Source organism: Vicugna pacos, chromosome 33 (genome assembly GCF_048564905.1).
Source record: "Vicugna pacos chromosome 33, VicPac4, whole genome shotgun sequence".
In the NCBI taxonomy this organism is placed as follows: domain Eukaryota; kingdom Metazoa; phylum Chordata; class Mammalia; order Artiodactyla; family Camelidae; genus Vicugna; species Vicugna pacos.
The window spans coordinates 19,584,315-19,607,665 of record NC_133019.1 but is presented as its reverse complement, the minus strand read 5'-3'; the positions used below and the strand labels follow the sequence as shown (position 1 = coordinate 19,607,665).

At 36.3% G+C, this 23,351-nt stretch overlaps 1 protein-coding gene across 1 annotated transcript in view; it reads left to right on the top strand.

Annotated features, from left to right (window-relative positions):
- Positions 1-23,351, top strand: part of LOC116279082 (serine-protein kinase ATM) — a 114,580-nt gene that overhangs the window by 74,111 nt on the left and 17,118 nt on the right. Inside the window, exons 41-56 of the mRNA XM_072954171.1 lie at positions 1,970-2,058; positions 2,458-2,560; positions 3,132-3,280; positions 4,721-4,825; positions 6,165-6,284; positions 9,057-9,291; positions 9,803-9,970; positions 11,259-11,378; positions 12,081-12,298; positions 12,765-12,972; positions 13,766-13,879; positions 14,253-14,411; positions 14,869-15,007; positions 15,846-15,928; positions 16,988-17,128; positions 17,907-18,023. Of these exons, the coding sequence (XP_072810272.1) occupies positions 1,970-2,058; positions 2,458-2,560; positions 3,132-3,280; positions 4,721-4,825; positions 6,165-6,284; positions 9,057-9,291; positions 9,803-9,970; positions 11,259-11,378; positions 12,081-12,298; positions 12,765-12,972; positions 13,766-13,879; positions 14,253-14,411; positions 14,869-15,007; positions 15,846-15,928; positions 16,988-17,128; positions 17,907-18,023 (2,268 nt within the window). The remainder of the gene's footprint in view (positions 1-1,969; positions 2,059-2,457; positions 2,561-3,131; positions 3,281-4,720; positions 4,826-6,164; positions 6,285-9,056; positions 9,292-9,802; positions 9,971-11,258; positions 11,379-12,080; positions 12,299-12,764; positions 12,973-13,765; positions 13,880-14,252; positions 14,412-14,868; positions 15,008-15,845; positions 15,929-16,987; positions 17,129-17,906; positions 18,024-23,351) is intronic.

Below are 23,351 nucleotides of genomic sequence, written 5' to 3'. Positions count from 1 at the left end.
CATATATGTAAATTCATGGTCTTGAAGCTTAGGCCTTGGAGTAGACAGACTTGAGTTCTAATCCTTCCTAAGCCGCTTAGATGTATAATCTTTGCAGAGATTACTTAACCTTTCCAACCTTGAGTTCCTTTATCTGCAAGATGAAATTAAAACCACCTATCTCTTAGGGTGAATTTATACCGTATGTTTTCTGCTATGGTACTCTGTTCATTTTCTTTGTAGGACTTAACATTTATAATCATATATTCATTTCTCTACTTTGTTTATTGTATGTCGCATCTCAGGGCAGATTGCTTTTTCTATAAATTTTTTAAAGTCTATGCTTAAATTGACGTATTCTTACTGAATTTCTTTGGAAAACTTATTCCTCTAAAATGACAGTTTCAACTTCTTCACTTTGCTTAAACCCCTTCTCTTCCCTTCTCTTCCCTTCTCTTCTCTTCTCTTCTCTTCTCTTCTCTTCTCTTCTCTTCTCTTCTCTTCTCTCCTCTCCTCTCCTCTCCTCTCCTCTCCTCTCCTCTCCTCTCCTCTCCTGTACTTTCGGTTTCAGTGTGCCTCTTGCTTCTTGGCCAAATTAGGGATCACAGAGAGGAAGTCCCACCACCTCCCACTGTCAGTCACAAACATCTCCCTGCATCTGCTTCTGTTGTAATCTTTCCTCTTGTTAAAGCAGAGCAACAGTTTCTCCTTCTGTCCTTCTTTCTGGACTTTGTTTTTCATCAACTCTTTCTCAGAAACTTTTATTTTTTACTGTGCTGTGCTCCCTCTCAACAGATCCAAACATTGTAAAACTTTTCGTATTGAAAACATTCCCCTTCAAATGAACGCAAAACCATTTCCCTGCCCCCTATGTTCTCATTAAGGTCCTCCCTTCCCATCACAGCCAAACCCTGTGCAAGAGTTGTCTGTATTTGCTGTCTCCATTTCCTCTCCGTCTCCACCCTCCACAGAAGTAGCACTTGCTAATGCCACCCATGAACTTAACGTTGCTGAGTCTAGTGGTCACCTCCGTTCAGCTTCTTCCTTAATGTTTCATCAACACTTAAACCCATCAGGCATGCTTTGTCTGAAATATGTTCTGTCTGCCTCTTTGATCCCATTCTCCTGGTTTTTCTCCTTCCCTTTTTTGCTTCCTTATAGTCTTACCCTCTGTGACTTGAGTTTTTGGAGAATCTCCTGTGCACCAGGAGCTGTGCTACGCTTCAGGACCGAATGTTCCAACGCTGAGGGCTTGATTCGTGTTTATGAATAGGAACAGTTTGATTAGAATAATAGAGTTGTGCTGGTGTCAGTTTGTGTTTAGAAAATATTTCCTAGAGCAAGCACCATTAAGACAATTCAATTGCTCTATCAGTTTTTCTGTGCAGTGCAATTTAACTCTTTCTGTTTTCTTGTTTTCTGTTTCCATTTTTATTTTACTGAGATTGTTTTAAACAGAATTAATTCTTTCCCAAGTAAATTTTATAACAAAACTGTGAGTCATCAGACCACTTCTTTATCCATATCACATTTTACCAATCATAACATAATGCAATTTTGAATTTCCTTTGAAAGAAAACCTATGGCTCTTATTTTTACCAAATTCAATTTTCAAGAGTCAGACTTTGCAGAGCTTTATTTTCCCATATTTTAGCTGCTGATAGGGTTGTTTGCTTTTGTTTTATGATTATTTTTACATGTGTTAAAAGCCTGGTAGGTTGGGATTTATTTCTTATGTAATTCAATAAATTGTTAGCAATTCTTGTCAGGTAGTCCACAGTCATTCTGTTATAAATGTGTTTTGTTGCTGATCTATATCTTTAATATATATTTCAATGTTATTATACTTTTATTTTTATAGCATACTTTTCTTTTATAACATAATGTTTAGAGTTGGGAGTTACATGTTGGTGATGATGTAATTTCAGATTTGCTAAATTGATAAACTGATATTTCTCCCCTCCAATTTTTGTTGTTTCCGTGTTTTTAGGATCTGCTCTTAGAAATCTACAGAAGTATAGGAGAGCCAGACAGTCTTTATGGCTGTGGTGGAGGGAAAATGTTACAACCCCTTACTAGGTAAGTTGCTTTTTCCTAGATAATGTTAGGCAAGAGAAAGAAAGAAAAGGGATCCAAATTGGAAAAGAAGAGGTAAAAGTGTCATTATATGCTGACGACATGTTACTATATTTAGAAAACCCTAAAAGGTCCACACAAAAGCTACTAGAGCTGATTGAAGAATTCAGCAAGGTAGCAGGTTACAAAATTAACGTTCAAAAATCAGTTGCATTTCTTTACACTAACGATAAATCAACAGAAAAAGAAAGTAAAGAAACAATCCCCTTTAAAATAGCACCCAAAGTAATAAAATATCTGGGAATAAATCTAACCAAGGAGGTGAAAGAATTATAGAAATTCTTTACGAGGAAGTCACCTGCATGTAGAACTCAAAAGCATTTTAACAATCTTTTCTTATAGACTACGAACATACGAACATGAAGCGATGTGGGAGAAAGCCCTGGTAACATATGACCTTGAGACGGCAATCCCCTCATCAACTCGCCAGGCAGGAATAATTCAGGTACTTTTCTTCTGCTTTGATAAAGCTCTGCTAGTGTGGTGCTCAGATTCTTTCATTATGTCAGTGGAATATTCACACAACCAGATAACTTTAGAGATAAGACTGAAGATTATTTGTTATTGAGGTACTGGGATAAAAGTTCAGAGGTAGACAGGTAAATAGGACAGATCACTGACCTGACAGATAATGTAGATTTGCTGATCATAGTCTTCTTAGCTAACAATGGAAGACATTTCTTGACTGTGTACAATGTGCCAGGTAGTGAATTAAGTCCTTTGTGTGGCAAATCTCATGTAGAGTGTTTCTCATACAGTTTTCACTGGAGTTTGTCCCAGAAATTATCATCTCTGTTACTGGTTTAGCCATTCTTTCATCAAATATAAGAGCCCTTTGGGCTTCATCTTTGTGTATTGAGAGGAACAGAGAAACAACACTTTGAGATTTTAAGTGATATTGTCAACTACTAGAATTTTTAAAGTTACTTTTTCTGTTTGATTGCTGTTTTTTTCTTTCCCTACTTACCTGTTACTTTCAACCACTTACTTTTTTTTTTAACTAAACTCCTGCTCAGGCCTTGCAGAATTTGGGACTCTGCCATATTCTTTCCATCTATTTAAAACGATTAGATCATGAAAATAAAGAGTGGTGTGCTGAGCTACAGGAACTGCATTACCAAGCAGCATGGAGGGGCATGCAGTGGGACCACTGTGTTTCTGTCAAGTAAGAGGAATTCAGATTTTTTTTATCGCCCTTTCACTGGTTATGGACAATAAACTGTTTTTTTTTATCTTGCACTATTAACGTGGTGGGAGTTGTGTTTTTATGTTTTGTAGGTGCTATAAACTCTGGATATGCCTAAATCTTAAATAAGATAGCAGTAAGCTGTCAGCGTGCCTTGAACTTCACTCCCTTCTTCTATTAGGGCGCCTTCACCTCCACCCTCAAAATATTTTTGAAAATAGAAATATAAAATTATTTTCTCATGAGAATCTTCTCATGTACTGTTTATAAATCTAAAGAGAAATACAGGCTTCTCCCTTCCCACTCCCTTCTGCAAACATTTAGTTAGTCAGATGGTACTTTTATTGGCTGGATGGAACACAAAAGACTGTTCATCTTTATTTATGAAATATTTTCTTTTATGAAAAAACACTGCTGAATCACTAGTGCAGGAAGATACCGTTTATTACCTACATGTAAGGTCACCATGTGTTCTGAGTGAAGAGCCAAGCACCTAATTGAATAAAAGATTGTGTATTTATGCAGAAATTCTTCTGATGATATAAAAAATTAAATCATATTAATCGTATGTATAATCACTTTCATAGGAGAAAATTTTCGTAAGTTAGATTGTCTTTCAGATTTCAGATTGTCTTTTAGGCTGTGGTAAAATTAGAGATAGGCTGTCCTATTTTAAAAACATTTTACTCTGCAAGCTGATTCCCACTCTCCCACTGGCGTCTATAAATCTCTGTGTGCTGCTTTTCCCCTTGCTTACTGTGTTTCAGCCACATAGGCCTTCTCCATGGTTTTCCATCTGGACAAATTGTTTGAACCTGAAAGTCGTAAATGTATCTTCTTTTTTCCCTTGTTAACTTGAAGGTGGCTACTTGTCGTTCAGACTGTAGTTTAATAACGTGACATATTTAGAGAGCCTTTTTTGACCATCCATTCTAAACTAGTCACCCAGTCATCCTGTTTTGTTACCCTGTTCTACTTTTCTGCATTCCCTTGGTCACTATCTGATATTTTTTTATTATTTATTGTCCATCTTCTCCAAACCAGAACATAAGCTCCATGAGAATGGGACCTGATCTGACTTGCCCACTAATGGATTCCCTGTGTCTAGAACCTGGTGCCTAGTGTTCGGCACATAGTAGGTGTTCATCAAATAAATAAATAAATGAGAATATAGCATATTTAGATTCAGGAAAAGTATCTGAGATATTTACTGTTTTTCTGCTTGGAGGATTTAAATGATCCACAAAATTCTTTGTAATTCTTACCAAACTTTCTAGAAATGCAGTTTTAAAATTGGAGATATCTTAATTTTAGTTTAAAATTCTGCCTTTTGGTGAAGCTGTTTATATACACACATATCTTAGGATTCTCTGTTTTTAAACGTATTTTTTTTCTTAAATTTTTTTATTTATCTCACAGCAAAGGGATAGAAGGAACCAGTTACCACGAATCATTGTACAATGCTCTACAGGCTCTAAGAGACAGAGAATTCTCCACTTTTTATGAAAGTCTCAAGTATGCCAGGTATTTTAAAAAGAGAGAGTTACTGTATCTTAACATTTAATGTCATGGCTTCTTTTCTGAATATTTGACAAATAATTTCAACACAAAGATTGGCACTGGTGAAGGTATAAGGACCCAGAGGCTGTGGTTAGGTTGTTTCCTTGTCATTCCCTCTTCCCCTCTTCCCCCTTAAAAAAGTATTTCCTGTGTAACTCGTGATTCATACTAATCGGTGCTGAGACTCGAAACAGTGCCAAAGCAGCAGGAAAAATTCAACAGTTAACAATTTCATAGCTTTTACGTATTTGAGAAATGAGTGCTCAAATGCCTTTTATTCACTGCCAGCATGTTTTTGTAAGAATTATGAGTGTGCCTGTCTTAACAGTTGTTTTCTATATCTTGAAAAAGTATTCTTCATGTTTTAAATGTTTTGTATGAGAGAATATATATATATATTCTTGTCAAATATATATATATATTTGTATGAGAGAATTCTTTAATGCACAATTATCAAATATACAGATATATATATGTATATATAAAGCACAAACATGTTTTTAGGTACAGTACCAATGTTACCTTTTGTTTTCTTTCTTTTAGATGTAAGAACATGTTCATATGTTAGGTACTTACATAAACTTTATTTTTTTCTCATGTAGTATTTCTTTCTTTATGTCGTTTAAATATATTTTTTCCTTTAAAATTTAGTAAGATTCCTTTTAGGAAAGCCCTCTGATCAACTATTTGTGCTAAACCCTAAAGAAAGTCTTGTTGTGTCCCACTCCTTGGTTCTCTTCCTGGATCAGTATATTGAGAATTTTAATCCTGTCTTTTCTAGTAGTTATATGGTGTTTCTCTCTCTTAGTGTTCTTTTTATAAAATGATGAATGCTTCTTATGAGGCACAGATGAGATAGTGAACAAGAAAGAAATGAACTGTTACAGGCTAAACAAATGTAACACATTTTTTGTTTAACAGTAGTTGTGACCTAGTAAATCCTGTATTTTATTACAGAAATAATGCTTGCTACCATTTAAGTGCTTATCATATGGAGCCACTTTGTTAGGCTTTTCCCATGTGTATCCTCTAATCTTCAAAATAATTCTAGAAGTGAAAAAACTTCGGTTCAGAGGCATCCAGAGTTACACAGCTGTTACTGGCATAACTGGGACTTGGATCCAGGGATGTGCAGTTCCAAGATTTACTTTGTTTCCACTGCCTTTTGCTGATGCTGATAAATATTAATATTATTAGATCAACACCAAGGCCTATGATGAGAACTCCTTAACAGTAAACTTGAACTTCTATCTTCCTGCAAACCTCTTCTTAGTTTTCAGTGTCTTGTCTTGTCTGCCACTAGAGTTAAAGAAGTGGAGGAGCTGTGTAAGGGCAGCCTTGAGTCTGTGTATTCCCTCTACCCTACGCTCAGCAGACTGCAGGCCATCGGAGAGCTTGAGGACATCGGGGAGCTTTTGTCAAGGTACGTGATTCCGATGACTGTGTATCTCAAAGTGCAACCTTTCTGTTACCGACAGTAACTTTAAAAAATAAACGCTATGTAGAGAACAGCCATAGGTTTCTTTCCGTTTATCCAGATGTAAGTAAAGTAGCCTAGTGACCTCTGATCTTACAAAAATAAACATTTTCAAAACTAGTCATTGTAAAAATTCCAGTTTCTGAAATTTGGCTGTGTGTTTTTCTCTTTACAGCCTTTCCCCTGTTCTAGCCTAGATAAAATTGTTTCCTCGTGTTGTTTGTCATAGCGCATTATGCTGCATTCTGTTGTAGCACTGCATTGCAGTAGTGCATTGTACTAATGCCATTTTATGTATAGTCTGCCCTGCTGTCCTGGAAGCTCCCTGCAAGTGGGCTAGTTTATTCTTGTAGCCCTAGTGCTTCTTCGTGGTGACTGAGTCTTAGTAAACAGTCTGTGTCAGTGAATATGGAGAAAGTATTTACTTATAATGGTGAAAAGGAAGTGATCCAGGAGTGCTGGAAAATGAGATAGAACAGTTATTCAGTATGTAAGGGATCTAACTCTGGACTCTCTGACCATAGAAAGTCACTTGACCTCTTTGGGCTTCATTTTCCTCATTTCTAAAATGCAGGATTTATATTTGATGGCCTCTGAGGCCTTTTTTTAACCCCATCATTCTGAGTCACTATTATTATTGTAAGAGGAAGAAAAGAGGGTGTAAATTACTAAGATCACCATATGTGTACGCTAAAATAAAGCTTGGTATATGGTTTTTAAGTAGAAAGGAGAAGGAAATTTTAGAGTCAGAAAATAGTACGGTTTTTCCCGAACTGTGTTGCAGAAGACAGAGCCATTGATGCGGCTCTTCTTAACTAGAGGATAAAGGAGCAAAGCTGCTTTCTGCTGTCATTGATAAGTTCATTGTAGTTCTTACTGCCAGAGATTCAGGAACTTTCCCTCTGCAGGAAAGGTGTCTTCCTCAAGAGAACGGTTAGAATTCCTTAAGAAGCCTGTACTGAGTAATACCGCTCTCTCTCTGCTGGGTAATTATAAGGAAGGAAGGGGAAGCTTGATGCGCTGGTGAACAAGTACCTGTGCTCTAGGACAGCAGTTCTCAGAGTGTAGTATGGAGATCCTGGGGGTCCCCAAGGTCCATTCAGGGGTTCATGAAATCAAAACTATCATAATTTATAGCAAGGTGTCATCTGTTTTTGTTTTTGTTTTTCTGTCATTCTCCCATGAGCTATAGTGCAGTTTTGGTGAGGTATCAGAGAATATCCACAATTAGCTGAAAAGACTATTAACATACTCCGTATTCCAACTACATGTCTGTATGAGGCTGGATTTTCTTCATATGCTCCAACCAGACATCATATCACAGCAAACCAAGTGCAGAAGGAAAGATGAGAATTCAGCTAGCTCCTTTAAGCCAGACATCAAAGAGATTTGCAGAAACGTGAAACAGTGCTCTTCCTCTCACGAAATTTTGTTTTGTTTTGGGAAGTATAGTTATTTTCCATAGAAATGTTACTTATGATAGTTTATTGTTTTTTAAAATCAAGTAATACATGTAAGATATTTCTCAGTTTCCAGTTCTGATAAGATAAATACTAACAGGTGTAATCCAGCAAACAAAAGCTCTTTGGGGTCTTCAAAGAATTTGTATGAGTATAAAGGATTCCTGAGATTAGAAAGTTTGAGACCTGCTGCTCTAGACTCATTTTGGGAGGAACTGAAGTTTTGGTTTCTTTGAATTTGTGTTGCTGTTTTCTTTTCTATCAAGCAACATAAAGAGCTTTCATTTCCTGGTCATCAGCTTGTCATCATCTTAGTCTCCCTGCTTCATCTTGATTTTTCTCATTACGCTAGTTCTAACAGATTGGACAGTATTTTTTAAAATTTTTTATGGAAGTATGGTTGATTTACAGTGTTAGTTTCGGGGGTACAGCAGAGTGATTCAGTTATACATATACATACATGCGTATTTTTTCTTTTCAGGTTCTTTTCCATTATGTTATTAAAAGAAATTGAATATAGTTCCCTGTGCTGTATAGGAGTGGACAGCATTGCTTAGTTTGACCATCTGGGAAGCACTCTGTTCATATGAACTAATTGTACAATATGTATTTTCTCTTCCTTTAGTAAATAATATTGGTACATGAAATCTTTGCCCGATGCCAGCATTTCCCTCATTGGATTGTGCTTTCCTTAACAGTGGCAGTTATGCAGAGACATGCCCTGTGCCTGGCGGGTACAGTAGATAATTAATGAGTGTATTTCATTTCCTTGCTAGCATGTCTAATTTTACCACAGGGAACATTGAAACAGGACTAGAGGTATAGGCGTTCTTAATGACAAGCTTCATGAATGTGTTCTCACTTCGGGAGAATATATATTTAGAAGTGCTGCTTTTTGTGAGGTTGAAGAGTATTTTTAAGAAAATCTTGAAAGTATAATCTATAAAAGTATTGAATCACTATGTTGTATACCTGAAACCAATATAATATTGTAAATTGACTATACTTCAATTTAAAAAAAGAAAGAAAATCTTTAAAAATGTCCATCTGTGGGTTCTCTGCTGACCGACCCTCAGTGATTTGACCATGGTATAGGTTTCTAAATTTTGGTCCTTACTTTGGATTATTTGAAAGTTCCAGTCATGTTACTGTTAAAAGTCTTTTGTATTTGTTATATCTTAAGTTTTGAAAGCTGTGTGACAGCAATTTTTTTTTTCCATTTCTCTTGCTTACATGAGCTTTGTGATTTGACTTTCAGATCAGTGACGGATAGGCAGCCCTCTGAAGTATACAGTAAGTGGTGGAAACACTCCCAGCTTCTGAAAGACAGTGATTTTAGTTTTCAGGAGCCTATAATGGCTCTACGCACAGTCATTTTGGAGATCTTGATAGAAAAGGAAGTGGAGGACTCCCAGAGAGAGTGTTTTAAGGACATTCTCACCAAGCACCTTGTAGAACTCTCCACACTAGCCCGAACTTTCAAGAACACTCAGGTAATCAGACTTAAAACTATGTGGTCTCACCTCTTGACCTTTCCTTTATTACCCAGAAAATAGAAAACATAAGTAAAAAAGAAATGCCCTTGGGAGACAGATTACTATTAAACTATTGTATAGCATAATTGTTTAAGATTTCCCATTTTGGAATTAGACCTGAATTTGAGTCTTGAACAAGGTACTTACCTTCTCTGAGCCTCAATTTCCTGATTGAAAAATGAGAAGCTGCCTAACTTACTTACTATATTTATAACAATTTAGTGATTTTATATACTTTGTGTATACACATGCAATATATTTTTATATATATTTAGTTTCTATATATGGAGAAAAACATATAGGCAGACATGGGGGCTGGACGAAACAGTCAGAGATACAGTTTAAGGCAGTCCTGACAAATAGTCAAGTCCTCAGTGAATGGTAGTGACTGCTTTTATTATTAGTGGTGGTGATAGTAGGAATAATAAATAGTAAAAGTATTTATTCCCATTTGTCATTTTCATTTCAGCTCCCTGAAAGGGCAATATTTCAAATTAAACAATATAATCCAGCTAGCTGTGGAGTCTCTGAGTGGCAGCTGGAGGAAGCACAAGTGTTCTGGGCAAAAAAGGAACAGAGTCTTGCCCTGAGTATTCTCAAGCAGATGATCAAGAAGTTGGATGCCAGTTATTTAGAGGTTCACTTTTATTTTTTTGGCTTTTTACTGAATTAGTATTTTACTGTTATAAGAAATATTACTGAGCAATAAGATATTTTAAATAAATTTTAATATAATTACCATCTTTATTAAAACTTTGAGATTACTAATCCATGAATAAGAGATTGTGAAAAGGAGACTTGAAAATTAATATTTGTAAAAGAAGTTTAGAAGGTATTCATTTTTCCTGTTTACAACATTTCTATCAGTCCATCTTGTGGTAGATTTATTTAATTTTCCAGTGTCAAGCCTTATTTTTTTTTAACTTTCCGAAGTATTCAAGAAGGGTAGATGAAAACAAAGATGAAATATCTACTATAATTTGAAATGACAAAAAAATGGAAGAGGAAATGCATGAGAGAACAAAAGTTAAAAAAAAAATTGGAATAATTAGGTTGTCAATTCAAATACTTTGAAAACATCATGTCTAAAATTTTATCTACCATTCCCTATATTAGTTATTGTAAATCTGGTTGCGTCTTCAGCTCTGTCTCCAGCATACAGTGAACAAAGTAGCAACATTTGTAAGAATCATAAAGTGTTTTAAAGGTTTGGCCACAATGCTGTTCCTCTGACATACGCTTGCTTAGTGAATATCAGTTTACATCCTTTTGGATAATGGGAACTTGTATGACATCCTCCATTATTAGAGAATTCATTATTATACCAAAGACCTGGAGGCTCATATGATATGATGTTTAAATATTGCTTAACATTATGGACCCTGGAGTAAGTCTTACTGGAGTTACCCTCTTTGTACCTCAGTTTTAGTTTTCTAATTAAGGGTGATAATAGTATTTATTTCATAGAGTTCTTGTGAGGATTAAATGAGTTACTATACATAAAGCCATTAGAAGCGGGGAGGTATAGCTCAGTGGTAGTGTGTGCTTAGCATACACGAGGTCCTGGGTTCAATCCCCAGTACCTCCATTAAAAGTAAATAAATAAATAAAAATTTAATTACTCCCCCCCCAGAATAAGTAAATTAATTAAAATAAATAAATAATTTTTTTAAAAAGCCATTAGAAAATGCCTGGCATATAAATGTACTCAATAAATGTGAGTTGCTCCAATAATAGTAGTAATAATAAATAGTAAGGAATGATTATTCTATAAACCTACATGTTTGGAATTACTGAAATAGTTGTTAAGGTGAAAGCAAATGAGGAAAAACATTTTTAACATGCTTTTTTCCCCCCCACTACATGGAAGACATATTTGTATAACAGTCATGATAATGAATTACATTTTAGGATTTTGCTTTCAGATGCAGAATGATCCCAACCTAAAACTTATATACACGGAATGTCTGAGGGTGTGTGGCACCTGGTTAGCAGAAACTTGCTTAGAAAATCCTGCTGTCATTATGCAGACTTATCTAGAAAAGGTAAGATTTTTGAACAACCCTTAAGAAAGTTGTTTAGCATGAATACATTTGATCTTTTTGGTGGGACCAAATGTTTCTCAAATGCAAATAAAGGTGTGGTTTCACTTTCCTTTTGTATATGATTACTATTTTAGCTCTGTTTACTCTTTAGGGCAGAATGTTACAAAAGAAGGATTATGTTTTGAAAGTAAGCATGTGTGTGCTCTCTATCCCTGCGACCAGCTACTCCTTCAAGTTATTCCTGATAATTTCTCCACTCACTTATTTGTAAAAGTAGCTGATTAAGGAATACGTGTGTCAGCCTTTACCATTCATTTGTAGCCCAACCCTACAAGTAGGACCAGGACTCCAGTGCTCCTACCGCTTTTGACTATCCTGTTTCACTGTCTTACTCATTTACTTTAGCAAATTTAAAAAATAGCTACTTCACTAAATAAATGAAAGTGAAAAGCATACTATGATTTTTAAAAAAAGAATTTGATAGAGCTTTTTGTTTTTGCACAGTTCTTTAGAAAAAATAACTGTTTTGGTTATTTCTGCACTGTCAAAGTTATTTTGAAAAGTCAAGAAAATTCTGTACTTCATTTAATTTATCTTGTATGTTAGTTAAACTTTAGTGTGGCTATTTCTTTGATCAGAGTAGTTCTTTAGGTGCATTTAGTGTCTGTAAATAGAATATGAATGGACTGTGCTTTTTTGAAGGCAGTGGAAGTTGCTGGAAGTTATGAAGGAGAAAGCAATGATGGGCTCAGAAATGGAAAAATGAAGGCGTTTCTCTCATTAGCACGGTTCTCAGATACCCAGTACCAAAGAATTGAAAACTATATGAAGTCATCAGAATTTGAAAACAAGCAAGCTCTCCTGAGAAGAGCCAAAGAGGAAGTGGGCCTTCTTAGGGAACATAAAATTCAGACCAACAGGTAACAGGTGACAAGATACACAGATACACAGTGACTGTATATATGCAAGTATACAGATAGGAATCCGTGCTCTGGGTCTGGGCTAATTGTAGAGTATTATTGATGTTAGCTTTTTGGTTTGCTTTTCTAGTTTGTTGGTATCATAGTTGAAAAAGAGACAGGTGTTGAAATTAAATAGAGAGCAGTTACCTATCTTGATGTAACTGAATCCTTTACTCAAACTTGCCTTTGGTCTATACATTTTAGTTTAAGTAGAGTCCACTTTGTCCTTGGTTGCCTAGGGTAGCTTTTGAATTGCATAAACTTACTTTAAGACAAAAATTTGTTCCTTTTATGATTTTTATAATTTTGCTTTTTCTCCTGGGATGGACACCTGATTTTTCATCTGCGTTGTATATCTTGTATGATTTTATAGTTCTATAAAATTTGATGGGTTTTGTGTTTTACTTTAATTATCCAACGTAAGATACACCGTAAAGGTTCAGCGAGAGCTGGAGCTGGATGAATGTGCGCTCCATGCGTTGAAAGAAGATCGTAAACGTTTCTTATGTAAAGCAGTTGAAAATTACATCAGTTGCTTACTAAGTGGAGAGGGGCATGACATGTGGATATTCCGTCTTTGTTCCCTCTGGCTTGAAAATTCTGGAGTTTCTGAGGTCAATGGCATGATGAAGGCAAGTTTTCTTTTTCAACCCAATATTCTAGCCTGTGTTTTAAAAGTTTAGACATAAGCCTCTCAATGTCATGGATTTTGTATACTTTGTATCCTTGGCACTTGGCTCAGGGCTCTACACGTAGATATTTAGTCAGCTCTAATATTGTAGGTTTATGTGGAGATGAGAGAATTTAGATCAGTCTCTTCCTATATCTTTGCGACTACCATAGAAGAAAAGTACCCAGGATGCTAGATTGGGAGATTTAGAAATTAAAGATGATGTGATCACAGGTAGATTTTTCCCCTCCTGCTTTATTCTTTTCTGGGATTTTTTTTGCAGTGAATTACTTTTGCAAATACTTCAGAGTGAAGTTTAAAAGTAAAATGGTTCCTCTGGCTGAAAAAAATGACAAGACTTACAATACAGCCAGTCTCTGCTACTAGTGTACATTAAATCCTGTTACTTTTAGCATGTAGGGAAAAATAGTTATTCCATTTTATTTGCACTGACTTGTCAGTAGTCTTAATGTCCACATTTGTCCTCCCTGGAATTGCTGGAATGTAAGCATGCCCAATATTCCAGTTCTGAGTACAATGTAATTTAGATTCAAATATGACTTAATGATGAGTCAATCTAGAATACCCTTCAGAAGGTAAATGATAATGAAAAAAACGTTGTCAGTGAAGTTTTAGCAACATCCACTAGATGACTGTCTTGGCAGAGGACCATTATCTTAGAATAATTAATTTGCTTAGATGTAAGATTATTTGAAATGCATTGTTTTTTAATTTCATATTTTTTTTAATGGCAGAGAGATGGAATGAAGATTCCATCATATAAATTTTTGCCTCTTATGTACCAGTTGGCTGCTAGAATGGGGACCAAGATGATGGGAGGCCTGGGATTTCATGAAGTCCTCAATAACGTAAGTAAACCTGAAAAATCAAACCACAGCTGCTTTTCTTTTAATTTAATTATTGTATACTACTGTTCCACTCGAGGAAATGGCAGTAAACAAACATTTCAGTCAGTCCTACTTACGCTATCTAAGGGCAAGAATAAAGAATTCTTTTTGTCTCCTCTCATACTCCAGATAGGTTACTCAGTTTCTCTCCTTTTCTTGCTCCTCACGTACCTCTGTGTCTTTCCTACACGCATGTGCACACACATGCACACACACTACCCGCTGCAGCATCCAGCACAGTGACACATATTTTAATGTAAAGCAAAATTTAAAAGGTTAATGGATTTTCTCTTTTTGGTTTCCGTAAAACTAACAGGTTTTAATTTTCTGACAGCTCATCTCTAGAATTTCAATGGATCACCCTCATCATACTTTGTTTATTATACTGGCCTTAGCAAATGCAAACAAAGATGAATTTTTGACCAAACCAGAGGCAGCAAGAAGGAGCAGAATACCTAAAAATGCGCCTAAACAGAGCTCTCAGCTTGACGAGGTATTTGGATTGATCATGCGTTATCTGTTTGAATTGTGATGTTCGTTTTTTCGCAGTGTTCCTTTCTTAAGTCTCAGGGATTCTAAGAGTGTGTGTTGTTGACAATACTTAGTTTGTAAATTCTTTGTTATTGTGATGCTACCTAAAATTCAAATTACTGAGTATTTCTTAAAGCGTAGGAGATACCAATAGTATTTTACCTTTTTTCCTCACAGCAGTGAGCAAAGAAAAAATAGATTTTGCAAGGCCCCTGTGTCCTGGAGATGATTATACCTTTGATGAATTTCATTCCTAGTAAGATGACTGTTTTGTTTGCATCTGAGGGATTGCAGGGATCATATTATGTGCCCTTCCGTTGTATAGATATGTGCATAAATTCTGTTTTTTCTTTTGTTATTGTAACTGTGAAAAGTTTAAGTGTTGGGTATTTGCTTATGTAATTTTTTTTTATTAATAGGATCGAATTGAGGCTGCAAACAAAATAATACGTACTATCAGAAGTAGGAGGCCTCAGATGGTCAGAAGTGTTGAGGCACTTTGTGATGCTTACATTATATTAGCAAACTTGGATGCCACTCAGTGGAAGACCCAGAGAAGTACGTGTTTGAAAGAATGAGTGTTGCTTTCTTGCTGTGCTGTTCTCTGTAGGAATATATTAATTATAGAGCCTAGTAATGTAAGACTGTTCAACTCACACAGTATTACTTTAATTATAGACATGAAGGTCATGATGATTACAGCTCACAATGATCCAAATTTTGATTTTTATCTAATTAGCTTCAACACTCCTCCTGTCACTCTTTCACTTAGTTTCATGGAACTGATGATAGGTGACTACACTCTCGGACTTAAAGATGGGAAGGCCTTATCATTTTCCCCGTCACTCTTCTTGCTGTGTCTCTTTAAATAAGTATAAGTGGCTATAATATTTGGTTATATGCATACACTTACAGGTATCTCTCTCCCCATACTTTAATAATTATGTTCTTTTTTCTGTTCAGAATCGTATCTTCACATTTAAATTATTGTTTTCAAATAAGAATGAGACTTCTCATAGTGTTCCTGTAGGCAAACAAAGAATATTGTCATGTCCTTCAGTCTCATTGATAGTAATAGAGGAATACATTATCCATGTGCTGTTCACACTGGTACATAATTATCTGAAGTTGCTCAGCTTGGCCGCTAGGGTGGAATGTGTCTAATTACCCAGTGCCAGGTAACATGCAAATTCGTGTGTAAGCCATGTTTACCATTGTTTTGCTCTGACCCTGAGCGACATTGTGTCCAGAGCCCTGGACTTCATTTTCTGAATCAAAGCCTGAACCACACATTAGCCACAGGTTGGGGTTGATAGCATCTGCTGAATTCTCCTTTCCCTTCGGTGCTGTTCGTTAATTTGCGGTTGTCACTGAAAGCTCTTAATTCTAACTCCAGAAAGCATAAGCATTCCAGCCGACCAGCCCATCACCAAACTGAAAAACTTAGACGACGTTGTCGTCCCTACTATGGAAATTAAGGTAATTTACCATTAACTGTTTTGACTTTTTAATTAAAGTAAATTCCTCTTTATTAGGTTAAACCATTTGAAATAATTTTTTTTGTAGCTCGAATAGGTTAAATATTGGCAAATTCATTTGTTTCAATGTATGTTTTTTTTTCCCTTTATTGGATTCCCTTTGTCCATGCCTTAAAATACTTAAAGGCCTCTCCTGGTTTCCTTTCTTCTGTCTTCAGTTTTACACCTTTCATCTTTCTTACGAAGAAGTCTATAGGCTGTCATTTTCATTGGCCAAGAGAGGGAAAGATTCTATAGTCTTGTGCCAAGATTAATTTTTAACTTGGCAAAAAAGTCCCTAATTATTTAATATTGGTTTTTAAAATTCTGTATGCATTAGAATGTATTGACTGTGATGTATTAATATTAAATTGACTGTCATATGCACAATATTTTTAGCTTTGTCCTAATGATCTTTTATTGGTAGAAGTACCATGTGAGCAGGGGTATATGTAATAATAAAGGTTACAGTTTAGAAAATGATCACTTTAACTATGTAAAATCTCTCCTTTGAGTCTGCAGTTTATTGCTTAATATCTGCAGTTATTTGATTTGAAATGTAGCTGCATCTTGTGGATTAACCATATACCAGCAAAGTTATTTAGCTAAATATTTCCTTAAAATGCCAGATTTAGCAGTTACAACCTGGAAAACTCCTTTCCACACTTTTTTAAAATTTACCTTATTATGTTTTTGTGAAGAGTTTACTATTTCCCAGATGACTTACAGGTCAGTGGCAAGACCTGAACCTGGGTTTTTCAGCAACATCATCCTAACTTTGTATGCCCTGCTTTTATTAAGAGATATTTAGGGAGGTAAATGTGTTTTCCATGTCACTTTTTGAAGCTTTCCAATGTCAGATCTTTTTTCTTTCACTTGTAAAGTTATCCCTTCAGTTCTTAACCAACAGCACATTGTCATTCATTCCTCTGTTTAATGTTAAAATTGTCATTTATGTCACATTTTTCTTTAAATGCAAATTGTGTATCTGACCTATTGTCATATTTATACATTTTATTAGGTGGACCCCACAGGAGAATATAGAAATCTGGTGACTATTCAGTCATTTAAAGCAGAATTTCGTTTAGCAGGAGGTTTAAATTTGCCAAAAATAATAGATTGTTTGGGCTCTGATGGCAAAGAAAGGAGACAGCTTGTCAAGGTGAGACTTTCCTTTCGCGATGTGGTTCCTAGTGAGTTAATGAAAAAAGTCAAAGAAACACTGTAGTGGGTATTTTCTTCCTTCTTTGGGTCTTTATTTTTGTTCTGAATGATTACAGGAAAACTTATAAAGTAGAAATATATTATTTCTAGAAGCAGGATGCATTTCCTCATTTTGTTGTGTTTCTGGAAGACTAACCTTACAACCATTGGTTGAAGTAAAATAATGCTTTTAGCATTTACCATGTAGACATGATGAGGTTAACAGTCAGCCTGCTTGTGATGGAAAAGAATTTTGATGATTGCTGCTTATTTGCTTGAATAGTTCAAATTGAAGGCTCTTGCTTCAGTATCCTGAGTCTTGTCACTGTGCTAAGTGCTATTAAATTTACCGTAAAGGGACCGCATTCCTCCCTCACTCTGCTCTCAAGCTCTGTGGGCCTTGCTGGGAAGTAGCAGAGAGACCCAGAGCTGCTCTGCCCTGGTGTTCTGCAGTGTGTCCTCCGGTGGAGGAGTTCCAGTGAGTGTAATTACAAAAGCAGCTGGGGAGGCGGGGTGGGGCGGCGACTTCTTTTTTCTGTGTTGTTCTGCCCACCCAGTGGTATTGCTTATTCTAAGTGAAAGCACAGTTTTAGGTCTTAATTATTTAAGAGACTGTTAAGAGGAACACATTCTCAGATTGATTTCTGAGTGCCTTTGGCCGCCCTCAGATGACTGTGTGATTTTATAGTGGAGAAAATGAACTGTGCTTAGTCGTTCGTGGTTTGGTTGTTCTGAAGGGCCGTGATGACCTGAGGCAAGATGCTGTCATGCAGCAGGTTTTCCAGATGTGTAATACATTACTGCAGAGAAACACTGAAACCAGGAAGAGGAAACTGACTATCTGCACGTATAAGGTAACTAGTTGCTACTTCTGCTGCTTCATCAGGAACATAAAAAGATGCCGTCATTCAGCCAGAGGTCAGCAAATGTTTCCTGTGAAGGACCAGATAGTAAACATTTTAGACATCAGGTCTTTGTTACCTGTTCTTTCTCTTTTTCTATGCAACCGTTTAAACTGGAAGACCATTTTTAGCTCACAGGCTGCACAGAAACAGTCTGGGACTGGTTTTGGTCCAGAGGCCACACAGTGCCAACCTCTGATTTAGATAATATTTTCTTTTTAAAAAGTGCTCATTAAAGAATATGAAAATGAAAAAAAAAGTAAATGATTAATGTTAATTGCAGTAGTTTTTTGTTTCAAGAGATCTTGTTTCTTATAATTATCTAAAATATTTTTCCCTTATCTTTGACCATTTGGCCTATTTCTCGTATAAAAGTACTCCTAAGAAGAAAAGTTGTGTTAAAGAGAGAATACTGATTCCGTGAAGAATATAGCACATAATATAGGGTTTACAAGTTTTAATTTGTTAGTTTTTGATTAGGTAATATGTTTGCATGGTTCAAAAATCTAATAATAGAAAAAGATATAAAAAGGGAAGCCTTCTCTCACCCTTTTCCTATCAACCTCATCCCCCACCCCTTATCCTTATAATAAATTTGTTTCCACTGTTAAACGAATAGAATATATGAATATATTTCCTTATTTCCCCTTTTTTCTGAAAGAAAAGGCAACATATATATATATATATAGAGAGAGAGATTTTAACTCAGCAATATGTTACAGAGATCTTTCTTTTTAACAGCTGCTTTGTGTGTTTGTACATAATTATCATAAAAAGTCCTTATTGTATAAAATGGGCATAGGGTTGTTTGTGGTCTTTCATTATTCTGAACAATGCTGTGTTGCACTGAATAACATTGAATGTGTAGTATTTCATGTATGTGCAGGTGCATCTATGGGGTAGACTTCCTAAAGTTGGATTGATGGATAAGAGTAAATGCACCTATAATTAGGTAGATACTGTCAGGTTCCCTTTAGTAGAGGGATGTACCAGTTTGCATTTCCTCCAGCAGTTTGTCTGAGAAGACGGTTCCCAAGTCACGTTATTCTATTAATTAATCATCTTTGGCCCTTAAATGAGTGCTCATCCAGCATGTTTACATTTTTAAAAATAACAATAAACCTTCATTTTGAATGGCCTGTGTTTCCTAGGTGTTTCTGGTTTCATTCCTGTATCTCTTTGCCCTTTATTCTTCTGTCACTGCTGTAACAAGACTTATTTATTTATTCACTGTCCCACTTTCTCTGAAGATATAAACAGATTAAGAGAATGTATGGATAATTCACTGTATAGCAGAGAAGCAATCTTTCAGAGGCTCTTAGGATAGTCCCATCCCTGTTTCTTACACCTGCAGAATGGCATATACTAGCAAGGGTTTATTTTCTCTAGCAAGTTATCCCTACTTAACCTCGAGGTATCCCAACCATCAACTAAGCCTAGTTTAAAGTATAATTGAAAAAGGTCCCTTTCACAGTAATATAGTTTATATAATGTGAATCAACTGCCTGGGATTAATCTTAACAAGAAATATGCAAGACTGCATGAGAAAAAATTACAAAAATGTAACAAGAAAGAGTAAAAGAAAACTAGGCTCAGGAAGAGGTGCCATGTTGTAAATAGGAAGACACTGGAAAATGTCAGCTCATTTCAAATTTAATGCCTAGACAATGAAATTCCAATAAAAATTTTTATAACATGGAAACATGTTTGAAAAATATATTGGTGAGAATGACTAAATGTCTTTGATAAAAGTAGTAGGTGAATGTGGACTCTATCCAATTATGAAAGCAGATGGTAAAGCTTTAGTGATAAAGATGACATGGTTCATGACAAAAATAGATTAATAAGACAGAATAAGTAGCCTTGAAACAGATGTTTATTATATACGTTTATAAGAGGTCAGCGTATAGCTTTGACTTTTAAAAAGTTCCTGAAAATGCTATTATCTCTGGGAATGATGGCATTATGGGTAATACCTGCTTTTAATATATTTTGAGTTGTCCACAATGAACATTTTTTAATTATAAAAATAACTGTTAGACTAAAAACCCCAAATAGGGGAGCAGAGAAAAAGAAATTAATTCTCCCCACCAAAATTCTGATTGAGTCAGGCTATTGTAACTGAAAACAGAACTTTATTTTGAATTTCTTAAATGCCTACAGAAACAGAGATATAAAACTCACTTGTTGCTTGGGTGGGCTAGAGGGGCGGGAAAGCATTAAGAATAGCACACCCTTTCTTAGCCTCCAAGTTTGTGAGAAATTGGTTACATGGAACTTTCTAGGGTGTTAACTAATATGCTTGATGCTTTCTATTAGCAATTGAAAACAAAAAAGAGCCCTCACTGAATGCCAAGCGCAAAAGTTAAAGATCCGTAGTATCTGTCCTGCAGAGGGACTTCTCTGATGTGGTTTAGATCAGTGATGCTCACGTTCAGCAGGCATCATAGTCACTGGGAGGGTCTGTTAACACACAGACTGCTGAGCCCCATTCTCAGAGTTTAATTCTAGGATGGAGCCTGAGAATATTTCTAGCCAGATACCAAGTGATGCTGATGCAGCTGTGGGTCAGGAACCACACTTCGGAGACCCCACCATCTAGTTAGTTTGCTGTCTGTTGATCTGGCTTAGTTGTAGGACAAAGTCTGTGGCAGATACTTTCATGACTGTTGAAATGTTTAAAGGGCAAGAATTCTATACAGTGAATGAAAGGACATGTTTACGCTTTAAATGCCAGGTTTTTCGATAGCAAAGATGGTGACTAAAGAGCTCAGTTACAGTGGGTTGCAAGAAGTGTGGGCTGTAAGGTCACTTCCTGATTTTCTCAGAAAGCAGCTCAGGCTTCCAGGCAGATAACACAGTTGAGCCTCCAAAGTTCATTGCTGTAAAGCAAGAAAGAGAGAAGGCCTTGCTTGACCTAAAATATTTGGAAGGCAGAAATGACTAAACTCCATCTCTGCCTTTTGACTTTTTACATCTAATTTTTACAGAGAACTATTTTACCATTCAAATAATGGAGTTATTTAATGTTACGTATCTGAATACTTTTTTTAAATGACCTCTAAATATGAGGTTGGACTGTATTGTGTAGAATTGTCGTCCTGGGCCAGTAGGTCTGCGTTATTTTGAGATTACTCCAAGGATGCGAAGGTTATATCATCATTACCTTGTTGAGCTGCTGTTCTGTTTTCAGTTAAGGTTCCTGGAGGTGCCACACTGTGTGTAGGAAAGCAGTCTGCTTAGTCCAGGTCTTCAGTGGAGTCACTCCCAACCTGGCATTCAGGCCTCCTGTGATCATTGGGTCGACAGGAAGGTTCATTGACTGCCTGGAATTAGCTCTTGGTACGCAAGTCTCAAAGGTTAGTGTGCAGCCTCAAAAGGAAAGACTTGTACGTTGAGGCATAGTGGAAATCTCTTGTCAGAGAGAATCACATGGAGATAAAGGAAGACCAAGTTCTTGTATGTGCTGGTACTAAGACGTAGCCTCTGACAACCAGAATTTGTGTAACTACACTGATTAATCTCTACCAAACTACATTTTTTTAAGGTATCCTGAACAACAAGCCTAAAGTCTTAGGTGTGAGAGGATTCATTTTTTAAAATTAAAGTCTCTCATAGACAATATTTTAATACTGAAAAGAAGCTCTGTACTTAATTCTTCATGGTGCCTTATGTCAGCAAATCATGTTTCTTCTGTGTGATACATATTTCAGTCAGGGTTGGAGAGAAGCTGTAACGCCCTAAGGCATTCACTGTACATAATGAACTAACTTTGTTTCTATGTATCTAGGATGGTTCTAGCTGCATACCTGGAGGAAACTGAGGAAACAGTCATGAATCATTTTTTGTGCCACTCAGGCAAAATACTCAGATGAAATAGGCTATTCCAGGGAATCTTAGTGCCTGAGAAAACACTGCCATTTACCTTTTGAAACTTGAATTCAATTGTTTACATCAGCCAGCATCGCAGTTGGACTCTGAGATAAGATAGAAAAAAGCCAACTTACTCCTTTCTGGATCAGTCTCTTAACAAAAAGACAAGTGTTTGAATTTTTCCCCATAACCAGATATTAATAGAGAGTAATTAGTGGGCAAGGGGCCTTTGATGGAATATATTAGGAGGCAAGAATGTTAATATGATTGAGCACCAGGGGTCACAGCTCAGAGTCAAAGATGGGGCTGGCTTTCCTGGGAGGGAGGCATTTAGAGCTACTTCGGCAGGAAGGAAAATTGGTTGGAAAAGCCATGAGACCATTCATTCATTTGTTCAGTAACTGTTTATTTACATGCCTAATGTTGCATTAGATACTCTAGTAGGTGCTGCAGATATAAAAGTAATAAAACATAGTTCTAGTCCTTAAGGCGCTCACAGTCTCCCAGGGGAAGCAGACACACAGTTACGATGCAGAGTAGTAAGTGCTTTGTCGGAGATGGTGCCCAGAGGTTACGGAGCATCACGGGAGAAAGCCGGGCCTGAGGAGGCCGAGCGAGTCATTGAAAGGTTTACCTTGTGGGTTGTGGCTCAGTAGTCCTGGCTCTTTTGTTCTCTGGATATCTTACCTGCTTTTTATAACGAAACTCCATTTTTTTCTTTAGCCTATTAGAAAAGTCTTTTGGAAGGGCTGGTTCATAAGATTAGTCAGTTTTGTAGACGTCTAAGAGATACCTCAAACTCAACAAGTTTAAAGTAGAACTCTTAATTAATTACCGCCACTCCCCCTAAAAAAGCACGAATGAAAGCCAGCGTGCTCGTCCCCATCTCAGCACATGGCCCATCCTTTATGCATTTGCTCGGACCAAAACCTGAAGGTCTTACTTTCTTTTTGCTTTTATTATTATGGAAAATTTCAAACAGATACAAAAGTAGATAGAATAATATAATGAACCCCCTATACCTTTATCCAGCTTCAACGACTATCCGCTCCAGACCATTTTGTTTCATTTCTACTTCCACCCACTTCCTCCCCTCCAATATTATTTTGAAGCAAGATGTCATATCATTTCATCTGTAAACATTTCAGTGTGTAGTTCTATAAGATAATATCTCTTAAAAAAAATACCACATGACCACAATGCTGGGCCGCTAAAACAATTAGCAGTAACTCCTAAATATTACCAAATAGTGGGGTTCCTTTTAGACTCCCCCACTTTCTCTTTCTCAAATCTCATATCTATTCCATTAGCAAGTCCTTTTTGGTTTACTTTTAGTCAAGCCCCTTTTTGCCGCCTCCGCCATTACCACCCTGCTCCACACCACAGTCACTTTCCTTCTAGAGCACC